This window comes from Branchiostoma floridae, chromosome 3 (assembly GCF_000003815.2).
Source record: "Branchiostoma floridae strain S238N-H82 chromosome 3, Bfl_VNyyK, whole genome shotgun sequence".
In the NCBI taxonomy this organism is placed as follows: Eukaryota; Metazoa; Chordata; class Leptocardii; order Amphioxiformes; family Branchiostomatidae; genus Branchiostoma; species Branchiostoma floridae.
In genome coordinates, this window is record NC_049981.1 from 28,649,384 (window position 1) to 28,677,022 (window position 27,639).

Genomic DNA, 27,639 nt, shown 5'->3' on the forward strand with positions numbered 1-27,639 from the left:
CTTTAATTATTATGATACTGATAACTTTTTAATATCAGAGCGCCTGTTATACGCAGGGTGACAACACAGGTGTGAAACGAGCATAGCAGTTCCCACCAATTGAAGACTAATATGTATACTTAGTGATATAGACATGAGCTGACCTTCGTATGTGATGAATTGTGTTTGTAAATGATACAACTGTGTGTTGTTAGGATATCAGAGTGCCATTTACCGGCGGAAATTTCAATAGCTGATGATAATTTTAATCTACGCAATACGTCGTGAGAAATGTTCAGCGAAAACCCTGCCCAAAAATGTATGATCGCAATAGACGCCAGGATAGAAGATATACGTGATAGCCGTATATGCAAAGGATCATAGCAGTTGTTGCATGTTGGAGGACTTTCCGTCCTTCTAGCAAAAAGAGAGAGTCTTATCCAAGATGTTCGCGATTGTGGCATTTCTTGCGCTGATCGTTTCAGCAAACGGTAGGTGGTATGACCCGTAAGATTGCATAGCAATTTATTTCGCACTACTTGCATCTTGTTGAAAATATTGATGTATGACTAGTGGTCAAATGTTCCAACTTTCTTCTCGTTGATTTGAACAAGTATGATTCAGGAACCTAGCAACCTTCGTGTGTTGTGTGCATTAACTTTTCTTACCAAGTTCTTAGTCCTTCAATTTTGGTATCACTCAAAATTATTCATTTGGGGTGATAAGTAATGAACTGATATCAATCAATCACAGTCTTGATATTATGTAATTTCTCTATCTTAATTGTCATAAGTCAGAACCTTAAATGAGCTTAGTGATGACGCTTTCGTGATCTTCCGTACGGTTAACTACAAAGTACAAAATATGAATCGAAGAATACAAAATAGATCTTTAAATTTCATATGTAAAAACTCTTTGTCATTCCGTAACTGGGATTGTATCCTTTTCCATCTTTTTCTTTTACAGGACAGAATTGTGGCGAGCCCCTTAGTGCGGCTTCGGGAAGCTTCGCGAGCCCGAACTACCCTGACCGTAATTACCCCCACAACTCCAACTGCCAATGGGACATCGTGGTCGCGTCCGGGGCGAAAGTCTTACTGCAGTTTGACGACTTCGCGTTAGAGGGTCCGTCAGCTTTCCAGGGCGGAGCGTGTGTAGATTACGTCGAAATCTATGACCTGTTCGCCCCCAACTTCTTTGTTGGTATGTTGTCTACAAGTATACTCGCTGACTCATTTAAACTAACATTCAGCCGAGAACATTATTGGTGATAATATGATATTTAATTTTAAGAGAATAGATCTTGTAAAACTGGATCATCTCTGGTATTGTATTTAAAATTGTTATCCAATTGTGAAAAATAAAACAAACATTATAGTTCGCAGAAACGCATAGCTGTAAATTATCACATCATTTTATGTATCAATGTTGTATAATTGATAGGAAATGAATGTTTGTTAACGGTTATGACATTGTAAAAATAGGGTTGGCAGGCAGGGATCGATTCTCTTTTCTTTTGATGTTTCAACGAATACAGATTAACAATGTTTGACTGAAGCACGCGATGTAGGAAAATACAGGTTTTGCTAGGGTCGCGTAGCAGACTTGATTTTTTATATCACATTTATTTAGCCCTTAATAGTATTTTAGGACAGAAAACGTGATAGTTGGAAAAGTTGTGATTGTGTCTACTAGTGACAGAAAATGTGATAGCTCCCTCTATCACATTGATTCACTAGTAAGAGGATAATTCTGGTCTAAATGTACTGGTATATATAATTTCACTAGTACATTTAGACCAGAATTATCCTCAATATATCATTGTGACAATCTTTATCATGCGTAAAAGTAGTTTTTAACGAAAAAAAAACTTTTTTTAACTAAAATGATTTGATAAATACATAGTACTCGCGTAGCATCATACTTCTACTTCAAGAACTGCCATACAATAACTGGGACGAACTAATCTCAGAGGCTGTGTTTGACTTCTCTTTTACTTCATTTTGTAGGGAAGTGGTGTGGGGATGACAAACCGCCCATCTACCTGTCCGCGTCCAACAGTCTGGTTGTCAGGTTCAAATCAGACTGGATCACAAAAGACCGCGGTTTTCAAGCGTCCTACAGGTAACAGTCTGTTACAGCAAATTTTACCTTACGATGCATGGAAACTATTTTCCCGGCACTTCTCCACCATTTTGCATGTATTGATATTACTATGATATGAGGGGCGTAGTAAAGCATGTGCACAAATACGACACATACAAAGAAGACAATTAAAGCAAGCTTATCAACCTTTATCAGCTTAACCATCCTTTAGTAACAGATTTGTATCGTCGCCCCCTCTCTTTCTCAGTCCCCCTCTCTCTCTCTCTCTCTGCATTTCTCTGCCAATACTCATCATTATGTCTTTACAATTAGTACATTCGGCACTACTACACCCACCGCCACTACCACCGTGGACTGCGGCACTCCGGCTATCAACCCTTCTCTAGCACGGGTGGTGGGGGGTACCACCGCTGTCGCCAACAGCTGGCCATGGATGGTAAAATATGCTATTATGAAGTTATTGTTTAGAACATCCGAGTTGCTAAGTTTAAGTATTTCTCAGTAACTGAGCGTATCTAACTTTTATATGATGGCACATATTGACACCGAATTAGGGTGTCATGTATTGTATTTTGCTGGCAATTGACAATGTAACCGTGCTTCTTACATCGTCGACAAATGGAAAGCATGGTGTCTAGTAGAGACAATTTTGATTCAAAGCAAACGGTGTGAATTGATAGACTGACTGTCACCTCTTTGCCTGCAAGGCATCTCTGGCGAAGTACGGTGCGCATGCGTGTGGCGGGTCCCTCATCGCTCCCGGCTGGATCCTGACGGCTGCGCACTGCTTCGACGGGTAGGCAGCGTCATCGTCGTTCTTTTTATCTTCATTTTATCACTGGTTTATGTCAGACAAACAGAGACAAAGATAGAGTAAGACAGTGATAGAGAGACTTAGAGATACACACAGAGCGATGCACAGAGAAAGACAGAAACAGAGAAACAGAGATAAAACTTCATCTGTAAACTCTTGAAGTGTAGGTATGGAAAGACTACTTAATATTAATTTGCTATATATACCTGCAATGGGACGTTTGTTTGCACGTACGTTTAAAGATCTCAGTACGGTGTTTTGCTCATTGACTCCCACCACTTATCCTGATGACTACAGGGCTTCCTACACGTCACAGTGGACGGTCCGGCTCGGCAGCCACAACAGGGAGTCTACGGACGCGCACCAGCAGAACATCGGCGTGCAGAGGGTACCGTACTTCTCTTTTGATAATTCTGGCTCATTCCCTGGCAATGTGAAGCAGGCCTAGGGTCATCACCCTGCCCATAGAGCTGCCTTTTAAGGACGCAAGTGAAGTGAGACAGTTCATTATGACATTCGATATGTGATTAAGTGAGATATGACCAGATACAATTTCATTAGACGTGCATAATATTCTACAACTAATTACTGGTAACGTTACACCTTACCATGATCATATATGTGCGGGAATGAAAAGAAAAGTCGGTCGGCAAAGGGCGTTTTTCTTTTTCTTTTCATTGAAACGTTTGTGAAACCCCACGACCTAGATTGTTGTTCACGAGGGCTACAACGGTGCGAGCAGCAGTGACAACGACATCGCGCTGCTGAAACTCAACCGTGACGCAACCATCAACAGTTACGTCAGCACTGCGTGCGTCGCACCAGGAGAGTTCCCCAGCCAGACAAGCTGCTACGTCACAGGATGGGGCGACACATTAGGTGACGTAATCGATTTGTGTGAATTGATTTTACGTGCCTTATCGATTCAAGACCCACATTTTTGCAGTTTTGCCAGGAAATCAAAGTCAATCAGTTTTCATAAACAAGAGACATACCTTTATCATATATATAACTTTGAAATTCGTAAAGCGATAACCCAGTTAAGAATCAGCAGTCATAAATTGAATATGGAAACAGGTAGATATCATAATGTAGCCCCTGACCAAAGGTTTTGCCCATTCTGTCCAAAGCAAATTGAAGATGAATTTCACTTTGTCATGATGTGCAGTAGGTACAATGTTTCACGTAATGAGTTATTCACATTCCTCGAATCAAGTACAACAGATTTTAAGAGACTCAATGGTACAGGCAGATTTGATTATATATTCAGATGTGACAACTCCCACAATGCTAAAATAGGTAAATATATAAAAGATTGCTTTGTCATAAGAAAAAATGCCGAAACTCATAATTAGCCCCACTCGATTGTAGTACAATGTTTTAGGCTAGCTCTCATTGTTTTAGAAATAAGGATGTCAAATTTCATTCTATATTCACAATCTGCATATGTACTATGTTTTATACTTGCTTTAGTAATTAGGATGATAAGTTTATTTCTTCTTTTTTCTGCCATACATTTTACCGTGTATGATCGTTGCGCAATGAAGTTCTGTCTGTCTATTCTATTACTGTCAAATCCATCATCCGATATTGTCTTATCGGTTTCGACTGTTTTCTGGAGTCTGTTTTTGTAAAGAATTTCTAATATGAATCTGAACATATCTTTAACACTATCATCATAAATATTCACAAATGGGTGACTTATGTCTGCTAAAATTTTGTGATGTTTTGTGTAATTCTTTGAACCCACTCCTACATACACGATATGTCGAATGGCTTTTCAGAAATGCTCAATGCTCATTTCCACGTGACACTTTCAACCCAGAGCCCCGTCCCGCCCTGTGGGCTTCTGCGATACTGAACTGTTGTAGTCTAGAAAGTTGAACTAATCACGCCTTGTGACATGTTGAATGTATCCTTGCTTCATAGGTGTGAACTTCCAGATTGTGATGGCTGACCAGCTACAACAGGGCGAGGTGGAGATTATCGACAGGAGCACGTGCAACTTGGGTAACTGGTACGGAGGAGCCGTGACGTCCAACATGCTGTGTGCGGGATGGACCATGGGGCAAACCGACGCCTGCCAGGTTAGTGGCACATGTCGTAACGTAGCGCTACCAAATGTCGTCCAATTTATTCAAAACACCAATTTTCCATAATCTTGAAGAAACGGTATGATCTGTAACAGTTTCTTCATCTATTTAACGAGTCTACATTCTGTACGGAGGCCTACGTTGACGAGACCCCAAAGAATGCCTCTCAATGAATTAGAACACGTCTCTTCCATCGACCCCATGACCTGAAGTCCTGAACTTCCGGTTATCTTCCGGCTAAAGTCCGGTTAACGACTTGTTCTACCACCTCTGACCAGTACTTCATGCCACTCCGACAGGTCTAATTTTTGCGGTCATCTTCCCACACATTCTGTCACTCTATTGAGAGTGCATTCTAATAACTACTGACACACACCAGCCCAAGCAAACACAAATACACACAATGAAAACACAACAGGCACACGGAGTCAGTAACAATGTCCGTACGCTGCCCTGCACAGAACGACTCGGGCGGCCCGCTGGTGTGTAAGAGCGGCAGGAAGTGGTACCAGGCCGGGATCGTCAGCTGGGGCCACGGCTGCGCTCAGCCCAACAAGCCCGGCGTCTACACTGACGTCAATAAGTACCAGAGTTGGATTCAAACCAAGATGGCACAATACCCTTAGGCACAAGCCTTCGCTCACGCCTCTAGATATAGAAGAGGAATGACCTTACTCCTTAGTCGATATGTAGTACGTATAGCTATCACTTTAAGTATCGTGAGCGGAGATGTGAATAAAGACAATCAAATCAAACAATTTGTTGGCGTTCTTTCTCCGTTGTTGTCAGTTGTCAGAAGAGTATTGTCTCAAATATATGTAGATGATATCCTGGTTTAAAAGTGTGCCAAAATAGTTTTTAAAAAAGACAAATGGGCTGATTTAGGATGAGAGATGTATGTATCCAGATTTCTGCCTACAATCATTACTATTTCATGAAGGCTACATAACGCCAAGGCACATTTGGATCAAATGAATCAGAAGTAAAATTTCACAAGTCAACTTGCCACTCCCTATAGCTACACCCCGCACGATAGTTATCACGTGAATGACTTTAGAAAATGCCATTGCTGTAATTATTCTGGCAGCAGATAAGATGTCGACCAGTGAAAGCAATTTTATCTTCGTAACAACGGTGGTTCATGTACATTAAGCAAACAAGTTTTATATAATATATAGCTTTCTCCTGTGTTACGTATATACACCAACTGCCACTCTCTCACGAGACGAGATACACCAGCACAGAATTACGTAAGATTGGACTCATATGATTGAATTGAAGTAATAAAAAAACTACCATGATAAGTCTTTTCACCCATCTGGTAAACACAAGCATATCATATGGGGACAGTTGGTAGCGTTTCAACTGAGAGGTACGGTTTCATCAGTCATTCGTTGTTGTAATCTAGATGTTTTGCTACTTTTTTTATAAACCTCTGGGCATTGGTACAAATTGAGTCTCTTGCTAGGAGAACCCTCTTCTGTTATGACCCTGGATACATTTTCTTTAGCCTTCAAGCACATTTTCGCGCCTTTGGTAGAGTCGAGGTTAGTGACAATTGCACACGTCATGCACAATCTGCATTTTACGTTGTGTCGTATCAAAAAGATAAATATTCAATGATTTTCAACTAAGGGTTTTACCTCATACTTTGCCAGGACAAAGCGGTGTGGATCCTTGAAATTTATAACATTAAGTTTGGCCCAATAACAATGTTGGACCTAAATAAGTCAGCGCTTTGTACATAGTTTATATAAAGTGTATTAATTTTTAGATATGCTATATTGGCAATGCGGGTATTTCTTATCTTCGTTATGTTGACACACTAAACACCTACCGTCCGACACAGGCGGGAAAAGTTGTTTGATAAGTGATTATGACTTATCTCAAACAGGCTGTCAGACGGCACAGTGCGTAGTGTTCCAGTGCGTGGTATTTACAATAGGCGTGTCAAAATGTACAGTTCTAACAGTGTTTCAGACTTGGATATAACCAAGGCAGTATCGATCATAACACAGGTAAAGGGAGCTGTTTGAAGAAGTAGTGTCTGTCCGCACAAGAACCTCTCGCTACTAGTATGTGGTACCTAGTTCTCCTCGTGGCCTTTCCGTCAGCACTTGGACAAGGTAAAGGAATTTGTTACTCTAACGTTATAGGCAATGTATGGGACTTGATTGCATGATATGTCACAACTATCAGTTATGGGACTGATGGATGGATGGACAACTTAATGCAGTGCTTTTCTTTGTTAGAGGTTCTGTAATGTTAGCGCTATATTCTAAAGGGCAAATGGATAACCGTTCCTATTTGGTATTTCCTCTTAATATTCTAAACCCCAAAATATGTGGCAACTTGCAAGAGACATTCTTATATTTTCCAAGCAGAGACTTCGGTCGGGTATTAGTGGGTTCACTTTTAACGTCTACCTCATATAAAAACGATCTACTAGCATCCCGAACTCTGCTTGGAGAATAGAATTATCAGTCAAACGTCTTATCTTATATCATTCAAAAGTATTCCGTATTGTTACCTTGGCTAGCAAAAAAGAGAAAAAGTTTGGAAAGCCCATTGAACTTGAACACCAGATATTTATGAGACGAAAATTATTCATGAAATAAAGATTTATGCTCTTCAACGATGACGCCAATGAAAACCCTGCATATGCATATTTAGATTACTTTGTGAAAGTCTGATTACAATGCCTTAAAACAATTAGGAATTCTAAGCTCCTATGTCTTTCCAAAAAAAGTGACTTGGCACTTGAAGTTGTTCTTTTCCCTATCATATAGGGTGTGGTGGGTACCTGACTACCCCTACGGGCGAGTTCACCACTCCCAACTATCCCGAAGATTACCCGAACAGCACTCTCTGTAACTGGAACATCCAGGTTGGTAACCATGGTAACCAAAATGTCGTCTGATTCTCGTGTTGTTCTCACGTTGCATCATTGCGCAATTCTTGACCTTACTGTTATTCATAATAAAGTCAGCACGATTTTGATGATTTAAATTTTGTCTAAACAACTATGAGACATGGGCGGAAATGACAGTTCGTGACAGACTATTAACAGGCCATGGCAACATGTTGTGAATTGGAGGTCAAAGTTCAAACTGACATATGATGTGACGTGACCTTGATCTGTGTGCCTATGTTGATATGGACAGCAGCATGGGCCTTAGGCAAGCCCTTCAGTGGAACAGATTCTCCTTTGTATTTTGTGCAGAACGAAAAGAAAGAAAGAGAATGTGTGTTCTTGTGTCCACAGGTGCTATCAGCTAGTCATTTGTACCTGCAGTTCGATTATGTGCAGTTAGAAGAGGTAGGGGGCGTTTGTCGTGACCGAGTGGACGTCTGGGATCTGGCTGCACCAAACCCCCTCTTAGGTAAATGGCGGACATTTTTAGAGAATTCGAAGAGGTGTCATTGGTTATTAAAACTTAATCATTAAAGCAGGGATACATATTCCATAAGACAAAAATAAAAGCGTGAAATAGGATGTGGTGAAAGTAATTGATTACAAATAGTTGAAGTTGTGTCAAAAGCGCCTTAAACCCTCCCACCCCGTCCCTGTTAGTGTCATCTTATACAACTCCATCTAAATTTATATCAATCATCTTATATAACTCTACTTATCACTATAACAAAACTGCTATCATACAATCCAACTGTTTCGGTACATATATATAGTAGCCATCTTGCCTCTTTAAGAAAGGTAGATGAGGAGTTACATCGAACTTCGGGCTGTGTAACATTAACAAAGCAGTCATTATACATTTCCTAACCATTGTTACAGCTCGTGTGTGCGGCGACACCCCACCAGGCCTCATCACTACCACCAGCAGTTCCATCTTCCTCAACTTCCAGTCAGACGATTCCATTTCTCAAAGGGGGTTCAAGGTCTCCTACACGTCAGAACGACTACCCATGGGGGTGTCCTGGGGTGGGTGACAAAATGAATGAATGGATGAATATGAATGAAACAATGAATGAATGAATGAATGAGTGAGTGAGTGAGTGAGTGAGTGAGTGAGTGAGTTAGTGAGTGACTGAGTGATTGAATGAATGGATGGATGCATAAATGAATGCGTGTATACGATCATACGATGAACTTTATTGCTCGACATTTATACATGGTACAAAGTATGGCAACGACTGTTACACAAAGTACAAAATAGGTGTATGGAATAAGACTTAACGTATACGTGTGTCTATGTGCAAGTGAGTGAGTGAATGAGTGAGTGAGTGAATAGGTGAGTGAGTGAGTGAGTGAGTGAGTGAGTGAGTGAGTGAATGAGTGAGTGAGTGAGTGAGTGAGTGAGTGAGTGAGTGAGTGAGTGAGTGAGTGAATGAGTGAATGAGTGAATGATTTCTACCACTTAACTTGTTCATAGTCATATCGGTATCAACAACGAGTATCTTTAAAGGTCTTGTCAAACAACTTTACCGTACAATATCTGGCTTGCTTGGCAGTGATGTGACCTTGTTCCGATTCTAGACTGCTACACCGGTGACTCCATTGACTACCGCGGGACTGTTCGTGTGACTGAGACTGGGAAGACATGCCAGCGCTGGGACAGACAGACCCCCCACGTCCACAACTTCAGACCAGATGTAAGTTATATGTGTGTTTCTTTGCGTGTTTGTTTATTTGTTTGTTTGTTTGTTTGTTTGTGTGTGTGTGTGTGTGTGCGTGCTTACGTGCGTGCGTGCGTGCGTGCGTGCCTGCGTGCGTGAGTGCGTGCGTACGTGCTTGCGAGTGTGTTGGGGTCTAGGTCACTACCGAAAGGAGTCTTGACTCGTACTTTTGATCCAGGTTCTTACCGATAGAGGTCTTGATGAGAACTTCTGCCGAAAACCAGACGGAAACAACACTTACTACTCCGACCATAGGCCGTGGTGTTACACCACCAACCCAAGTGTACGCTGGGAATACTGTGACATCATTCCCTGTGGTAAGCTGTGTGTCTCACTACGAGAAAACTGTGTTCATATCATGTAAAAAGAGGAAAATCCAGGGTGTTATGATCTCCTCCGTGAACATTGTAACCTCTAAACTAACTTTGTTTCTTTATGAACGAAGACTTAATGCGACTGAAAGTACACATACTGGCATGGCATGTCAGGGAAGTAATTTAAACATAACGTTAAGACACGCGCCCTTTAGTATAAATGTTTAATTTCTCCTTAATCCAAATTTATGTGACTCTCAATACGGCTTTCAAGTAGATGGCAAATTGTACTATCAATGTTCATGCCCTCCCCAGAGGACGGTGTTACACCTACCGTCCCTACGACAACCGTGTCCACCACGACAGTGTCCACCATCCCTCCCACCCCCGACTACTGGACAGGTTCAACCTTGCCTCCGAACGCTAGTGAATGTGGGGTTCCCTCCATCCCTCCTGCAATTGACACCACCGCCAGAATTATCGGCGGTATGGACGCGCGTCCGGGGAGTTGGCCTTGGCAGGTAAGTTTTTAGAGGTTTGCGAAACTCTGTTTTACCCACCACGGACACACACTAGACTATATAGTACCAAACCGTTCGGATTACACAATACAAGACCTATACCAAAGCAACAGGATAGAGTTTGCAAACGTGTCATGCAGATAGCACTCACTATCTCAGTGAAAGGAACTAGTGCCGGATGCGTATGACCGTCTAACCTTCGACGACAAACTTTTTATTTGAACTTGCGAAGTAACCTTCACCTTCCTCCGCTGCAGAGTAATTGTACTCGAAAGTACTCTGGTTGTCCTGTTGCAGGATTTAGCTTCATGCGTATGTTAAACTGAAAAAAAATCTACAGAACGGAAAAATTGAGTAAAGTCCCATTTATCACTGTGTCGGAACTTACCCTGTGATCCTGTTGTGGAATGAATTCTACCAAGACAGATGAAGTTTAAGCTAATACTATAGTTGTGTTCTCTCCTGTCACGGGAAGGTTTCTCTTTGGCAGCGAGGCTACGATTCTCACGTGTGCGGAGCGTCTCTGATTGGTCGGCAATGGGTGCTCACCGCGGCACACTGTGTGGAGAGGTAAGGACCGACGCTCTCATCATTACGGTATAAGCTTTTAGAATGTACAATTATATAGTATCATCCAATACTACGCAATGCTTCTATGGAGGAGAGTGTTCTACAACTTGCCCTACGTTATACCACGTGCAGTTGTTGAGCAATGAAGTTACTATCATATACGAGCTATACTTTGACTCCCTGCACAAATCTGCATGTGAAGAGAGATGGTAATACTAATGAAATGATGGACGTTTTCAACAATCAAAGCAGTATTAAGAGAGGTTGATATTATAAGTGCAACTATTGGTGTTTGATAGTATTGGAAACTTATATTGACAAACATTGGCAAACATCCATCCATCACTTTGCACTGCATATATAGGTACAAGAGTCAAATCAAAGTGTACAGATAGATAAGCTTTCAAATACCATCAGCGAGTAGCAATGTCGTCTTTCAAATCTGTGTAGACTGTCATGCAAACTGCCATGTCGTGGTAATATATCTTGTTTCGTTAGGGCTCAGAACCCATCTCAGTGGAGGGTCCGTGTGGGCAGCTACACGCGGGAGGTCACCGACCCCAATCAAGAGGTGTATGAGGTCAAACACGTCATCATGCACCCTCAGTACGACACGCAGTCTCTGGACAACGACATCGCGCTGCTGCAGCTGAATGATCCCGTCACCATCTCTGCGCATGTGCAGCCCGTGTGCATCTCAGCACAGCAGGTTCCCGAGGGTTACGATTGCTACGTGACCGGATGGGGGGACACCACAGGTAATACTGTAAATGCATTTAAGTTCACTCACTCACTCACTCAATCCTCTTCTGTACCCAGTGGTACGTAAGGCTTCAGGAAGTTTTTCCATCGTTGTCTGTCGGCAGCAACTCTTGGTGCTTCATCCAGAGAGAAACCCCTCTTCTTTACCTCCTTCTCTATTTAAGTTCGCGGGGATTTAATTTCGCGGTAGCGGGAAAATGGACTTTTCGCGGTGGATTTAATTTCGCGGTAGCACCATGCACTGTAGTCTCTTACTGTTATGAAAAAATGTTAACGGTGGTTTTAAATTCGCGGTGAAGCGGCCGCCGCGAAATCCGCGAACATTAATCCACCGCGAACATTTCTGCATTTACAGTATCTGCCATGGATTACTTGCTGGCACCTCAGACACACGGGCATGCAAAAAAAGAAGACAGGAAATGCTTTAGAAAGTACTTAAAGAGTAACATCAAAGTGAGCATAAAAGTAGAAAGGCAACATTTTCGAGAAAACGCAGGATGTATCCCTCCTAGTAATTTGCTTTTTTGTCAAGGTACTCGCACACAATACTATACCATAAGGCTAGCCCCTGAGGCGTCGCAAAAAAAAAGAAATAGTCTTGCTCCTGAGGTGTCGCCAAAAAGTATCATGATTTATGCAACTAGATTCATTCGTTGAATTACTGCGATAATAGACATGTTTTGTGCAATTTTTGGCATAAAATGGAATGTACGCAATTGTTATTGACAAAATCACTTTCGTCTTGCTACCTAAGGGACTGGAAATAGGCATGTACAAACTATTGCAATGGTTCATTTAAGATCTTCCTATTTTCTGTCCTTTTTTGCCATAAGTGTATGTACCCTACATGATGACAGAAGATAGGTGAGGTCAGATGAAGTGAGGAAAACAAGATCATCGCAGCCTAGGTCCTTCACGTGTGTATCGACTCCTACAAAATTTGTAGTTCAATTCGGTGTTTGACTTTCTTTCCCTGTAGGATCGGGCAACGATCTCGGTTACTTTCTACAACAAGCTCGGATCCAGATCATCGACACGGTGACGTGTAACCAGTGGAACTGGTACAACAACGAGGTCACGGACAACATGGTGTGTGCCGGGTACGAGGCTGGAGGGGTGGACGCCTGTCAGGTAGGAACTACAAGCATGGAAGTTCATCTGAGATGGTAAATCACATGATGACGAAATTACTGGAATTGTTGATTGAATCGCCCAGTTACAAATTACTGGAATTGTTGACTGAATCACCCAGTCCTCCTCGGCTATCTGACGAAATTGCTATGGACAAGACATCTTATGCACGTGTGACGTCAGCAATGGATCAAATGTTGTAAGAAGTTGATGTCGGCCCCCGTCCCGGTTGCGAGATGGCCATGTAGATGGCCTCCGTCAAAATGCAATCCTGTCCGGTATCCATAATCTAAAACTCCAATGAAAATGTGTGCCCCGGTTTGCTGTTGTTTTTGTTGAGCATGTGTTATCATCATCATTAGCATTATGTACCGTTTATATACAAAGAGAGTAATTACTGGTAGTATTCATATGCATACCAGTGTTGTAAGAAATCTTTGTACCTGCAGGGTGACTCTGGCGGGCCGATGGTTTGCCAGAGTAAGGACGGAACGTGGTACCAGGCCGGGATCGTGTCCTGGGGCCATGGCTGCGCCCAGGCCAACAAGCCTGGCGTCTACACCAAGGTGGCTAAGTTCGTCCACTGGCTAGATCATACCATGTCAGTTCATGACAACGATCACGCCATCTTTGGTAAATAGACACAAATCAACCAATGATCGTAGACCTACGACAGAACAGCCGTAAGTAGTTTGCAAATGTTACCTGCACGAGGTATAGATTGAATTAAATTTGTTGTTGATTAATTCTGACACGTGTTGTTCTTTGCTTATTAGAGGCCCTTTCGGAGTCTTAAAATAAAACCATGTTCACGGATCCAACTACGCATGCGCAGGTCAAAGGTGAAGACCCCTGGTTGTAAACAGTTCTTGTCTCGACCATACTTACGATATGTACGGTCTTAATTCCGTCAGTCGGTTTACGGTAGGAGGTTTTGTGAAAAAAAACCGAAACAAACGTATATCTTAGTTGATTTATCAACGTAATAAGGCACTCCAAGAAACTTACGATCTCTCAAACAGGATGATACATATGTAGTCTGTAAAATGGCGTCAGAGTATCAATGTCACTTGTTTCCCAAAATATTGAATATGAAAATTTTTTTCCTGTCCATACGATAATTCGCGTTATACGTTATATTGTGATCCACTTCGAATACACATTTCTCATGATCATCTTTATAGTTAGATGAGATGCATGTTTGAAGACATTAGGGAACATTTCATCTATTCCTGTCATCAGACTCAAACTGTTTCACACTCCCCAATGTATCTCCTGAAACAAGTGCCCGTTTGTACACTAATGAGTAACCAGTGCTGGGAAGGATCTCACCTGTTATTCACAACACCTCTTTGGAAACGGAAGGGATTTGCATAATGGATCATGCATTCAACCAATCAAATTACGTAATACGCTACAGAAATGTCTCCATAAGTATGATGAATTAGTTCTTCTTCTCTTTATTCATTAAAATCAACCTTACAGACATTAATTCTTAGCAGAAGCACCTCTGAATGCCGTTGATCTTACAATGTGACTCAGAGTAAATTCTTACAACGACTAGACAACATGTACAGTACGCATGACATACACACAGTACATAGACAAATAAAAACACTTAGTTGTTGCTAAAGACCACACACAAACAACAAATTCTTGTGAATATACCCCTTAGCTAGGAAAAGATATTTCAAAGAGTTGGGAAAGACGGTCGGACATGGTCTGAAGTCCATTCCTTGTGGTAGGCCATTCCTTGTGGTAGGCCACAGGTCGTCTCCCTCCAATCTGAATACGTTCCCTTGTACATCACTCTCTGCTTTCTAGTGGAGAGAAAGGAACATACCCATTTGGCGAGCGAGCTTCGTAGACCTGCTTCAAGTACGCTCGAAACGGCTATGCTGTGGTCCACACGGTCGAACGCTTTGGCAAAATCCGTAGTTATCAGCGTTGTTATTGTTTCCCTCTTGTCTGCTGTTCTAGCCAGTTGGTCAATTAAATCAACGAGACAGTGAGTCGTAGAACGACCTGGCATGCAGCCAAACTGGTTTGGGTCAATGCTGTGCTTGATGTCAGAGTACAGATGTTTCGAGATGAAAGTTTCCGCTACTTTTGCTAGGGTAGGTGTCAGGTCTAAGTTCGCTGATCGACGGCGGGCGCGTTTTAGGTAGTGGTATGATATTTGCCTGTCGCCATTGTTCTGGGACGACCCCCTCAAAACTGAGGATGGGACTAGGTGAGGTGACGTGTCCATTACACGATTAAGTTCATAAAGTTCATGTCGAGGTGCATTATGCAATACCTAGTTCTCATTAGCCTCCATAGCAGGCTCTCTATGGCCTCCAGAATTCTAAAATGGCCGGCTGTCAGAAAAGGGCAGCTATCAGCGACCCAGTACAAAAAGAAACGGCCAGCAAAAGTGCCAAAAAAAGGCCATAGAGAGCCTGCTATGGAGGCTAGTTCTCATGAGCAATTAAAAAACACAAGTCTGATCCTTATTCATGACTCTTCTGGAGCAATGAAATAGGTCATACTGGTTAAACAACATAGAAATAGATACACGCCCGAGAGGGCACTTACTTTGAGGGATATCAAAGCCAGTGAGAATGAGAACGACTACTACACCTTTCTGTGTCTTGAAATTTCCCCACAGAGAGTACGTATATGTAGTTATTTTATTCCTACTATGCTCACATTGATGTACACATCGAAGAAATGACATCATCATCATCTTGAAAGTATTGTACTCTCATAGTGGAGGATGAGGGAGGGCACACAGAGGGCAACGGCTATTTTTTTTAAAATAAATACGTCATTTGAATCAGCGACTGGACACCGAGGGTGAGGCACGGCTGTAACAAAACGGGACACATGGAGAAGGCTGGAGAAGTGCCATTAAGTGCCCTTTTCATTTCATACATTTTTTTAGTTACAAAAAGTCTAAAATGAAACGATAATATAATACATTCTCCCAATGCAAAATATTGGAGCTTGTGACCAACAGTAACACGAAATATGAAAAATTGATTTTGTGGTTTTAGTGTGAGATGTATTTTTTTCTCATATAAAAGAATTAAACCCCTCCCAGCCCATTTTGTGGTAGCAAAGCATTCCCAAGGGAAGGTCCCCCGTGAAAATGCATTTACGCACCACATTAATACTAGCATGCTGCAAAAATCATTATTGCCCCAGATGCAAAATTCTAAGCCAGATCCACGAGACAAAAGTGAGAGACGCTACATTTGTTTCCAACACTGACAGTTTTATTGTGCCGGCTTGATATTCTACAAAACCGGCATATGTTTTGATATGTTACAAAAGGGACCTGCCCTTCATTTTCAAAATTGAACGTCACAGAATGACATTTTTATTTGGCGTTTAAAGATGTATGTTTTGTGCATGTTTTGCATTGCATTTTGAACGAAATGAACTACCCTGCCGTTGCGAGCGCAATACTCTTTTGCAAAACATCATTACCATTCACATTTCGTTTTAAGTGTTGAAGTGAAATAATAGATATATAGTGGCTTCTAGATGCTAGAAATAAAACGATTTGAGGAGCGTGATTTCAAGAAGCACTTTATTTCGCGCTCGAGTATTGTGGAGTGCTTATGTGGCTGCTCTTAATATAGCTGCTCTAGTTGTTAGCCATCTTGTCGAGAACCCAGTCCAACATAGAGGTGACACGGGCGTACACGCCGGGGTAGTTAGGCTGGGCACAGCCGTAGCCCCAGCTCACCACACCGTTCAGGTACCACTTGCCCTGGCGGGGGCAGACCAGCGGGCCACCGGAGTCACCCTGGAACAGAATGCCACAGATGTGTGAACTGTGGTCTTGAAAGGCACGACTCACGCAAAAATGATAATATCTTTGGAGTTATAGTATTGTTACTTCTTCTGACTGACCAGCTTTCTGACAACTGTCTCTAAAAAATAGGGCACACGGAGGACAACAACATGTTTTCAAATTAAGTGCGTCGTTTGCATTAGCGACGAAACAGAGAGGGGGAGGGTACGGCTGTCAGAAAGCGAGACATCAGAAGAAGTTTGGAGAGGTAACGATTAAGGGCCTTTCGTTCCCCCTCTTCTTTTGATAAATCCAATTCTTTTATACCTTTTAATTACAATAGCAAATGTCAACTGAATGTAGTCTATGATGGATCCATGAGATAGTACTTAAGTGTGTCATAAAAGACCCGATTCACAAATGAATATCATTTTCACGGGCAGAAATAACTCAAATCACTAAACAGGTCGACACCTGAGTACAAAGGCTTGATATCTGACATGTCTCTTGAGAATGGATACCCACCTGGCAAGCATCGTGCCCTCCCTCCTGGAAGCCAGCGCACATCATGAACTCGGTGATCTCTCCGTCGTAGGAATTGGCGGCGTTACAGTCGTCGTTACTGACCAGAGGAACGCGGGCCTGCTTCAGTTGGTGATCGTCGCCAGTACCTGGGTAGAGAAAAAACGCATCTTCAGAATAACAAGGCGGGAAAGTGCTGCATCTTGTCCTTGGACCCCCATCATAAGATCGGATGCACTATCTTTAACGCCATGAATACTTTAAAACTACTTTAGGGGTTTTGTTAATCCAGAACAGTTGTAGTCTGGGGTTGTGATGTTCATAAATCACCATTTATTATTTTGTGTTTTCCTCATGAACCCTTTAAGGCTAACGTCAAATTTTCAAATTGGGGCGCGGCCGGGCTGCTTGTGGAAAATAGAAATGCGTACGTAAAAATAAGCACAAATAATGCCCACGCACGACTATTCACTTTACGTCTTTTGTAGTTTGGCGCCTTTTATCGTACTCTTCGTTCCCAAAAATTGCCGGACAGGTCCGCTTTGGAAATGTGACGTTAGCCTACACAGGGCTTTGTTGGGTTGCTCTCTGTCCGAAGAAACAAACGCATAATCTCACCAGCTAAGAACAAGCACACGGACAAGTTCAAGTCTCACCCTGGGTGTCTCCCCATCCGGTGGTGACACATGTGGTACCAGCAGGAGGATCGTCATTGGCGTGCTCGGGCAGACAGGCGATATGGATGTACTGGCCCAGGGTGGCGGGACGGTCAAGCTTCAGCAGGGTCAGATCCTTGTTGATCAGGTTATCGTTGTATTCTTCGTGCACGATGACCTTTTAATGAAGAATAAGAATTTTTTATTAATGTCTTAGTCAATTTATTTATTTATTTATTTGTCATTCCTCAAAAGTACATAGGCAGGGGGAGCTATACAAGCCTCCCTGAATTGGGTACAATATGTACAATAATTTTGCTAAACGGTCATAGTCGAAACGTTAAACAAAAACACGCTATGTGCTATGCAGAATTGTTATACAGTCTGACGGCACAGTGCACGAAAGACTGCTTCAGTCTTCTCGTTCTGGCAAATGGCACTGAGATGTTCTGACTGTTTCTTAGTGTTTGTGCGGGCGTGAGGAACGCCATTAATCTCCAATACACCGGCCGCTACCTCCATTGTGAGCAATTCAGCTTAACTCTAGGTTTTCCTCTAGCTGCTTACATCGTTAAAAAGTACTGCTCAATTACTGGTCTCAAAATTCTTTAAAGATACATCAACAGCTTCGTTCCCCGGACTGTATACTATTGGGCACTCTCGATGACTTATCATCACTCCTGTATACAATCATTAGAACCAGTGTTCACTGCTATCTCCTAGTATAATGATTTCTATCTTCCATCCACTTGCATTGAATGAACCCCGTTCAAATCTCTTCAGTTTGATGTTTTAAAGGTGGTGTAATGTACGAATGTGAGACGGTCCCAAACGTACCCTTGTCAGGCCGAAGGTTTCCTGAGTTGGTTCACTTCCGTCAGAGAGATGCTTGCCAAGAACGACGTTGTATCTGCTTGGATTTGGGCTGTGGGAGGATAACAGTCTTTGTAAGAAATCTACGCCAAAACGTTTGCGCCCAAAACGTCCACTTGTTGTTTATTCCTTTCTTCCAACTCTCATGTGTTGTTTCACGGTAAACGTTGTTACTGTTCAGTATGTTGTAGTTGTTTTACATTGGTTTGCCCTCTTTGCGTGTACACTTTAAAGGTTGAGCATCTTGTTGTTCAGAATGGTCTTAATTTGTTTCATCTGATTTTGGGTCTCCACAGAATTTCATTAAAAAAAATAGAAATCGTGTTGCCTTAGAACTAGATTTTGTGTATGATACTTTTAAAAAGCATACAATATATATGAACAATCTTTATTGACACGACAAAAGTACAGCGACTTTCGTAAGGTCTACATGTATAACACTACTTACAGTACAACTAAACACACATATATGGATATCTATAGGTATGGATACATTAACATAAAGGGTATAGCACGTATATAGAACTTACTCGTCAGCGAAGCAGTGAGCGGCTGTCAGGATCCACTGAGGGTGGATGAGGGACCCGCCACAGAAGTGGTAGGAGGTCATGAGAGACGCCTGCCAGGGCCAGCTGCCCTGCTCGGCTCCCTCGCCTCCCACAACACGGCCGTTGGGGAAGACGGGCTGGACGGCGCCGTTGCCGCAAGATGTGTCGGAGCCGGCTGTGTTCACATAGCGAGAGGGAGAAAGAATTAAGGAGAAAAACTAAGATTGAAAAGAGTTTGCTATGGACTACAAGCGTCACAATCCCCATTTTGAATGCGCTAAGTCTTCTGACATGACCTGACTTTGTTGTTTTGATGACGAATGTTATTACACAGTGGCTAACTTACTCGTAACCCTTCTTGCAAAGATATGGAATATGAATCTGTCTGTACATTTTTCTAGCTGAAACGTTCGTCCTTTTTGTCATTATGAACTTGGGAGATTTTTTTTCTCTCGCTGATCTCTTCTTGCATTCTTTTTTTCTAATTGTATCAGACCCTGGCTTGGGTACCATCCGATTTCTACCGGGGCGCTTTGCACTCGCTTTTTAGGGCAGCGAGCGTAAGGAAACCCGGTAGACATCGGACGGTACCCAGGCTAATCAGACCCAGCACCATGCTCATTTGTCCTGTCTCTGAAACGGTTTTAGAACCATGACCATGCGTCATTGTACGGTTTGATTTTGACCTTAACGTTATCATGAAACGAGTCAGTGGAAAACTCACGGCACAAAAACTCATCACTGGCGTCTCCACAGTCATCCTTTGCGTCACACTCGAAGATGGCGCCGATGCAGTTGCCGTTCCAACAGGTGAACTGATCGGGCGCACAGGTGGCTGGGGAAAGTTCAACAACTGTGAGTGCATCCCAAAACAAAATGCAGGTTATCCCGTTAAGATTTATGTACTCGTGTCCGCCCCTATAGTTCAGTTTTGAAAATCAGTCAGTGCAATGTACTTAAATTTGCCGATAAATTAACGTAAAATGCAAGTCCCTCTATATCATTTGCAATGCTAAGAATGTTATAATGCTAATTTTGTCTTATCTTTGAAAATTTACATTTTCAGTTTCAAAGTAAGACCCAAAATGACAATTACTACATCACTGAGAAAAGTAGCCGTCTTGCCCACTAAATTGCTATTTAGAGCGGTAATTACTCTGTTTACGTGTGACATCACAGCCGCAATATAAATGCTGATAGGTCAACTCTGCAGCTGACCTACAAATTTGCATTTGCATGACATCATACTTCCGTGACTACAATTTCATGTTCAAGTTCAGACCAAGAAGGTTATAGTTACTGTAGAATTGTTCAGACGCACTTTTCAACTTCCAGGTTCAACCTTTCAATATGGCGGACAATGTTAAATTTACGTCAGAGGTTATCTCCAAGCAGATTCCTCCGGTGGCATAAAACAGTAACATAAGCTGGGGAAGGACTTCAGCCGGCAGAGGGGTAAAATTTGCCACCGCGGTTACTGTTTTATGCCACCGGAGGAATCTGCTTGGAGATTACGTCAGAGGTGCGTGAGTGCAAACAACCAATCATACGAAAGAAAGGATGATACTTACGTGGTGGATCCTCGGCTGTGTAGGTACCGCTGAAGCCTTGTTCTGTGACGGAGCTGTCTGTCTTGAATACCATGAAAGCTTGGCTTCCCGTGGTGGAGACTTCCCGGCCGTACGTTCCGCAGAGGGTTGCCGCCACGGGGGCAGAGCTATCGGGGCCGTCGTGGATGGTCAGGGAATCGTACTCGCAGGGGCTCTCAACGTCAAAGGTTTCAAATCTGGAAAAGATGGCGTCTTGAATAAAACTAAGGCAAATACTCTAACATCTTCGACAAAACTTAAGCCTTGACACACTAAGAAATATACTTCTCAGCAAAACAATAACAATTATTTGTCCATTCAAGAGTATGATATAAAAGATCACGAAGAGTTGGAGCCCAACATATTCCTTTTTGGTGACAATGACAAAAAGAATAAAGAAAAAAATTGTATAAGAGCATGTAACTGTTATAGAAATGAATGTTGGAATAATTTGTCTGGAGTCTTAACGGTTTTTTTTTTCTGACAAGTTGAGACAAACAGAAATTTGACTGCACATCCCAATTCCACCTCTATCAGTACATTTCATTTTTTTTTAGAAAAACAACAACTTCTCAAGGAGTACGAACAATTTTGTTGTTACGTCTGCTGATCTTGCGTCTATAAATCTATCTAGTACCTCTCTTTATTCAAAATAACCTTAGGTTACATTATAAGCGTCTAGCTCTTTTATCCCCTTTTCACTGGTACGGCGCTCTCGCTACGCGCTACCTGGGACCTAAAATTTGACAGATCGTTCAATGAACTGTATCGTAAAAACGAATCCGTTTACGCATTATGTGTTTTGTTGTCTTTTCAGTCACACGTTTTACATGCTGTATGATGTACCCAGTTCGAAATCGAAAGTTAAACAAATCCCGTTTTAGGTCGCAGTGAGGGCGCCACGCGATCAACGTCTACTGTAACGGGGGCCTTACCGGATGACCACGATCTTTCCTGGGGTAACGGAAATCTTGTAGGAGCACTCGGCGTTGTTGCCGTAGTGTCCGGGGTACCCGGGGGAAGTGAAGGAGCCGGAGTCTCCGGGCAGGATCTCGGGGTTTGCGCACGAGGGTCCGAGACCTCCGGTACCCGGGGTTGTTGCTTGTGTTGTTGTTGTCAGGTCTGGGGGCAGAGTAGCTGAGAAAAGAGCAGTCAGGCATTAGCATCGGGCCGGGGTCGGTGACCTGCAAGAGGACTGAGCGAGAAGACAGTGGGCGAAAATGTCCCTTTCAGCTCACAAAATCTTCGGGCAAGCTATTAGCTGTGTGACGCCGGCCATCAAGTTGATGAGAACGCTTCCTCGATAGGCAGGGAGCTTATCAACCACCACCCCTACCCCCCTCACACACACACTATCATTGGGACGCTGAGCAACTGGCAATGATAATCGACGAAGACTGACATTTCCACTGCAGACGCCGCGTCTTTGGACACCACTTAAATGGTTATCTCACTGTGCCGAATTGCGCCAAATTTTCAAAGTGGGCGCAAATCAGCGCGCATTCCATTTAGAAACCCGCATAAATTACATGGAAAAGTAGGTTACTCGGGACACATAGACCCCATGTCCATCTTAGCCCTAGCTATAATCTGGAGTCCTGCTTCAAACAGATGTCACAGACACGAATTAATTGAAGTGTAGGCGTCTTTTACAAGTCTTAAAAATGCTGCGCCAAATAACAAAGTGGTCTTAACTTACCACCCTGAGCGACTTCTTGATACGTTGCCGAAAAGCCGGGACGCGTGACGGAAGAGTCGGCGGTGAAGACGACAGTGATATGGTTGGTGTTGCTGATGACGTTGGGACCGACCGACCCACAGCTGGAAGCTGAAATGTGAATATAAGTTCATTGGAACTTCTTGTCCGAGGGATAATTGCATATAACAAGATGGCCAGAACGAGTATAGACATGTGGCCACTCTACATTTAAATATGCTAATGTCCTAAATAAAAATTGGTTCATTGTGACTTATTTTTGAGAAGACAGTGGAATACGAAAGACTCACAAAATGGTATAAGACATGGTCGAGAAACTAGATTCTTAAATTGCGTTTCTGTCCGACGCCATGTTTCAACAAGCATACGTACCCAGAACTTGTCCATTCTCTTGGATCTGCAAAATGTCAAAGTCGCAAGTGGGCAAATCATCCTCGAGGTCGAAGGACTCAAAGGTCAGCTGAATGGCCATGCCGTCTGAGACAGTGATGTCCCAGATGCACCGGGCGTTGTTGTCATAGTTGGACGGGAAGTTCATGGATGTAAACGTACCGGATGGGCCCTTCAGCTCCCCTGGGCCTCCGCAGCCAGAACCTGCAGGAGCATGAAGGTTAGACATTTAGATGATAAGATACGAAAGATACTAGTAACAGTCAGCCCAGCAATAGGAACATTTTGTAAACGTTTAACCGATCAGGTAGAATCCACTAAGTTTCGTCAGGTAACATCCTCTACGTATACCTTTCGTCAGTGACAGCGCAACATTTATCCAGTTTCTCAAGCTATTGCTATCTTGCGAATGAAGGGTTAACTTCAGTCCATCAATAGGTGTAGAGAAAATTATATCTAAATACAATATGGCAAGACAGCGACTGGAATTGTTATTGATAATGAAGGGGCAGAGTAGCATTAGACACGGGGGTACAAGCGTGAATTAAACCCGGCCACCCAACTAACCTCCTGGCGCAGGCAACCACCTCCAGCCACATTGAAACCGTCCAATTCAGAGTCTGCGTCCAATTTAACATAGTAATTCTCATTCCTATTCTGTGCAACCACCTGTTCTCAGCAACCTTCTTTTTCAGTCCCTTGAGTGGTTACTGAATCCAGGTTTGAGCTCGGTGATGTAGAAGTACTTACTTTGAGCGGGTCTTTCATCCACGGCAGTGTAGGTGGCGGAGAAGCCGGTCTCAGTCACCGACGAGTCGGAAACAAAGCGGACGGTCATGGTGTTGGAGGAGGCGGTGATGGCGCCGGGGATGGCCGCGCCACAGCCCGTGAACAACCGCAGAGCGGTCGCATCGGGGCCGTCGTAAATCGTCACATAGTCGTAGCTGTTTGTCGGATTGAAAGTTGGTTAGTCTGATATACTCGTATTGACCGGATATATTGACCCAGGAATGGCAACCTCCGTGCTTTCGGCACTGCCAATCACTATGATTGGCGGCGTCAGAAATGCCCAAACGGGACATCCAATTTGTGTCTACAGTGCGGATTGCAGAAGGATTAAATTGCTAAGGTAAAAAGAGTTCGGAGACCACAAACCTCCATGAAATAGTCTGATTCTGCAAATGAATGCCACAGTTACATAATCTATGCTAATGTGCACCTTTGAACATCTTACAACCGTCACAATGTCGATAGTCAAACCATTTACCACTTAGAAGAATTATGGCACAACATTAATTATGCAAATTGAGGAGTTATATGCATAATTGGTATCTGCTTATCATCCACCTGCCACAAACTACACATGGTACACATGTGCATGTATTTGAGCCTTTAAATGAAAAACACTGGAGATATAGATTATCCTCATCAGATATGCAGATAAAGTCCCAATTTGCATAATTTGTACTTTATCATGTACCTCTCTGTCTTAGCCACCTACATACCAAAAATCTTGGAAATCCGTCGTTCCTTTGTTCTGTTATTCTTCTAGGTAGATTTTGGCAAAAGCTCCTTTGCAGTCATAGAGCAAGCTGTTCGTTTCATCTAACACTATATCCCACAGAACAAACCCAAAATCGAATCACGGAGGCTTGCATCCTTCGGAAGGTTTTGTTTTGTATTTTTCAATAAAATACTAAAGGACCATAACAACATTCTGATTCTATCACAGCAGAAATGAAGCGGCGTTTTGAGGGAGATAACATGTAGGAATGAAAACTCACTCGCAGGTGCTGTCCTCTTCGATGTCGAACTGGGTGAACTCCAAGTGGACGAACTTGCCCTCCGTGACGGTGATGGTCCAGGTGCAGTCCTGGTTGTTGCCGTAGTTCAGGAGCTCGACCACGCCGGTGTCCTCCGTGTAGATGCCACCGCAGTCGGTCAGGACGACGCCTAAAGAACGCACACCACAGTCCTCTTACAATCCTGGTCCGAATAGGGCATACACTAGCCTGTGTTTACACAATCTCTCGCTGGCTAGGGTTAATAACTAGGTGGTGGCAACTGTAAGCCCGGCCGCTAGTAGCGCGATTTTAGTCAGGCTAGTGCCTATACCTACTAATAGAACTGTGCTTTAGTTTGTAGTCAAGGATTATCTTTCGAGTTTTCAGAGTGTTTGAGTGATATGTATACCTTTACTTCATACTTACATGTTATAGTATTTTTGGAGATCGTTCTTAACATAATTTTTGGCACTTGTTTTGTGGGAAAGTAAGCCATCACTGTGATTCTTTGTTCCTCCATGCCTCACTTTGAATACAAACATTTAAGAATAGGTACATACAGTTTTATCGCGGTAGCTCTCACATACTTGGCGCAACATGGGTCAGATATTATGAAATAAATCAATTGTGCCATTTGCGATTTTCTTACATCAATTTCCGGCGATAAATCGGCGCCAATTGGCCAATGTGAAATAGTTTGGCGCAATTTGGCTCAAACAGGTGCTAAGAAAATGAGCTACATCTTCAGTATGTATTTTGTTTCTTTGTAGACAGGGACCCATATTACCGCCGCACTCCTGCTCGTCGCTCATGTCCCCACAGTCGTTGTCTCCGTCACAGATCCAGTCGTTAGGGATGCAGGTGTTGCCGTGACCACAGGTGAACTCATCCGCAGCACAGGAGGCACCTGCAGAATATGGGGTGTAGGTAACGTTACAATCTGAATATCAAGGCGGGTTGTCTTCCGCGCGAAGAATACTGATCTCAAAAAAACATCTCCGCTCTATGTCTGTGTAGTGAAAATGACCCGTACAAGTTGGATAGCCAGGTGCATAACGGACGATGGGCGCCATAGACTTCCTGCAACTTATGATCCACTGCTTACTGAGTCGCCTGTTCTATTTGCATACTGTGACGTCACGACAGCAGTGGATTCATCCCTTGACAAAGACTGGTGGTGTTCAGTCGAAAATTTGGGTGAGTCCAATTTATTTTTGTGTTGGATATTACAGTTAAACTACTTCAATAATTACTTCTACCAATACAGATGGACTTTCAAGTTAACGGTAGGTCTTCTTTAGTATTTGTTTAAAAATTTAATGCAGACATATTGCATAAGGAGCACTGGGAGGACCTTGCAAATGCCCAATCCAGATGGATATGCACACTATTCAGACTATTGATATAAAGCAGGGAGAAGAAAAGCGGATATGCGGAAAATAACTGTGCAATGAAGCTAAGGCAGCCTACAGATGTGGCATATGGACTGGCATTCTCGTACAGGACTGTAAAGCCATAGCCGATGCTGAAGGGCTGAAGTGAACTAGGGTTTTACTATGGTTAACATTTGACCGACGGAGGCCATATGAGAGACAACTAAGTGTATCTAGTTTGACTGTAGTAGTACAACTTGACGATAAATACCGCCGTAGGTATACATGTAGCTTTCACTAGCGTATATCGCATTGCGTCTCAGTACTCTATAGATCTAGAGATAGCGAATCAGTGACACTCACCACCGGGACAGTTGGCAGTCGCCTCATCCTCCCCCGCTGAACAGTCTCCCCAGTCGTCACATTCCCAGCTACCGGGGATGCACTGTCCGTCGTTACACTGGAACTCTCCAGTCGAACATTGCGCTGCAATGTGGAAATGAAAAACACAATTACCGCATGTCTTTGGAGACAGTTGGTGTAGAAAATTCTACATGGTATAAGTATTGTAGAAAAATGCCAATGGTTATAATCCTTCCTGCACCAGATGGTACATAGCTATTGGACCACACCAGATGGTACATAGCTCTTGGACCACACAACTTTGTGCAATCACTACAGCATAAGGTGTTCAATGGCAATGGCGTGTGGTCAACTACCACACTCTTTCCCAAGTGCCCATCATCATATCGTTTCCTAAGTGCCAAGCAGAAAGCAGCATGTATCCGTTTTAAAGTCTTTATCCTGACTAGACCGGGATCGAATTTACGACCACCGAGTAAAAGGCGAAGGCTCTATTCATTGCTACGAACGTAGACCAATCCTGGCTAAAATGAGTTTAAGAAAGCACTCACCACTAGCGCCAGCTATAAAGAATAGAAGCAGCCACAGCATGTTGTAGTCTTTATCTACTACAGAAAAGGTGAAGACCGGTGGTGGCGGCACATCGGGTTATATAGGCAAGGACCTTGGTGGGAGGGTCAGTTTGTGTGCGTCAGCACGGAAACCTGTGATGTTTGATCAACTGCTATAAACGTAACGAACATCAAAAGAGTATTTGTTTAAACATCAGACATCCTCCTGGCGAAGATAACTACTGGCCATGGGCACACCTGCTTCTCCTACAGTGGACACACATGGGGGTTCTGAAGTTCATGTGTTCGTTTTTACCAGGTACATGGTAGACTACTCTACTAAATAGGTGTCCTAAATCCGTTCTTTTTTTTACCTGCCTTTGATTTGCAGACTTATCTTTTATTTTCTCAGATTGAGAAAAAGATAAGTCTTGGTTTTTATGCACACGCCAATTCGAAGACAATTTGAATGAGGTCTTTTGCAATTTAGACAATACTTTAAAACTCCATCATGTCCTTCACAAAATAACACGGGACATTGACTTGTCCCGAATTAAAACTCTG

The 27,639-nt window shown here is 42.9% G+C and overlaps 2 protein-coding genes across 2 annotated transcripts; one reads left to right on the forward strand and one right to left on the reverse strand.

The window, feature by feature from the left end:
• Positions 1 to 281: 281 nt before the first annotated feature.
• LOC118411803 (suppressor of tumorigenicity 14 protein homolog) lies at positions 282 to 13,675 on the forward strand. The gene is made up of 20 exons (XM_035814290.1): positions 282 to 470; positions 946 to 1,182; positions 1,989 to 2,103; positions 2,398 to 2,521; positions 2,793 to 2,881; positions 3,197 to 3,287; positions 3,607 to 3,778; positions 4,829 to 4,986; positions 5,454 to 5,615; positions 7,037 to 7,118; positions 7,782 to 7,879; positions 8,258 to 8,375; positions 8,786 to 8,932; positions 9,488 to 9,603; positions 9,806 to 9,944; positions 10,257 to 10,462; positions 10,938 to 11,032; positions 11,531 to 11,790; positions 12,774 to 12,925; positions 13,375 to 13,675. The coding sequence occupies exons 1-20, from the start codon at positions 425 to 427 to the stop codon at positions 13,564 to 13,566; spliced, it is 2,799 nt and encodes a 932-aa protein (XP_035670183.1). The 5' UTR covers positions 282 to 424; the 3' UTR covers positions 13,567 to 13,675.
• Positions 13,676 to 16,483: 2,808 nt separating this feature from the next.
• On the reverse strand, positions 16,484 to 27,229 carry LOC118412355 (enteropeptidase-like). The gene is made up of 15 exons (XM_035815175.1): positions 27,076 to 27,229; positions 26,525 to 26,647; positions 25,576 to 25,695; positions 24,789 to 24,957; positions 23,755 to 23,948; positions 22,987 to 23,208; positions 22,597 to 22,725; positions 21,833 to 22,034; positions 20,880 to 21,094; positions 20,033 to 20,143; positions 19,291 to 19,483; positions 18,725 to 18,812; positions 17,888 to 18,065; positions 17,235 to 17,380; positions 16,484 to 16,721 (listed from the first exon to the last, which is right to left on the reverse strand). The coding sequence occupies exons 1-15, from the start codon at positions 27,113 to 27,115 to the stop codon at positions 16,560 to 16,562; spliced, it is 2,292 nt and encodes a 763-aa protein (XP_035671068.1). The 5' UTR covers positions 27,116 to 27,229; the 3' UTR covers positions 16,484 to 16,559.
• Positions 27,230 to 27,639: the final 410 nt, after the last annotated feature.

Coding starts and splice junctions, on each gene's coding strand:
- LOC118411803 (XM_035814290.1), top strand. CDS start 425: ATGTTCGCGATTGTGGCATTTCTTGCGCTGATCGTTTCAGCAAACG. Junction 7,880..8,257: donor TCTGTAACTGGAACATCCAG/GTTGGTAACCAT, acceptor TTGTGTCCACAG/GTGCTATCAGCTAGTCATTT. Junction 9,945..10,256: donor CTGTGACATCATTCCCTGTG/GTAAGCTGTGTG, acceptor TGCCCTCCCCAG/AGGACGGTGTTACACCTACC.
- LOC118412355 (XM_035815175.1), bottom strand. CDS start 27,115: ATGCTGTGGCTGCTTCTATTCTTTATAGCTGGCGCTAGTG. Junction 18,066..18,724: donor AAACCTTCGGCCTGACAAGG/GTACGTTTGGGA, acceptor CTTCATTAAAAG/GTCATCGTGCACGAAGAATA. Junction 17,381..17,887: donor CGGATGGGGAGACACCCAGG/GTGAGACTTGAA, acceptor TTCTCTACCCAG/GTACTGGCGACGATCACCAA.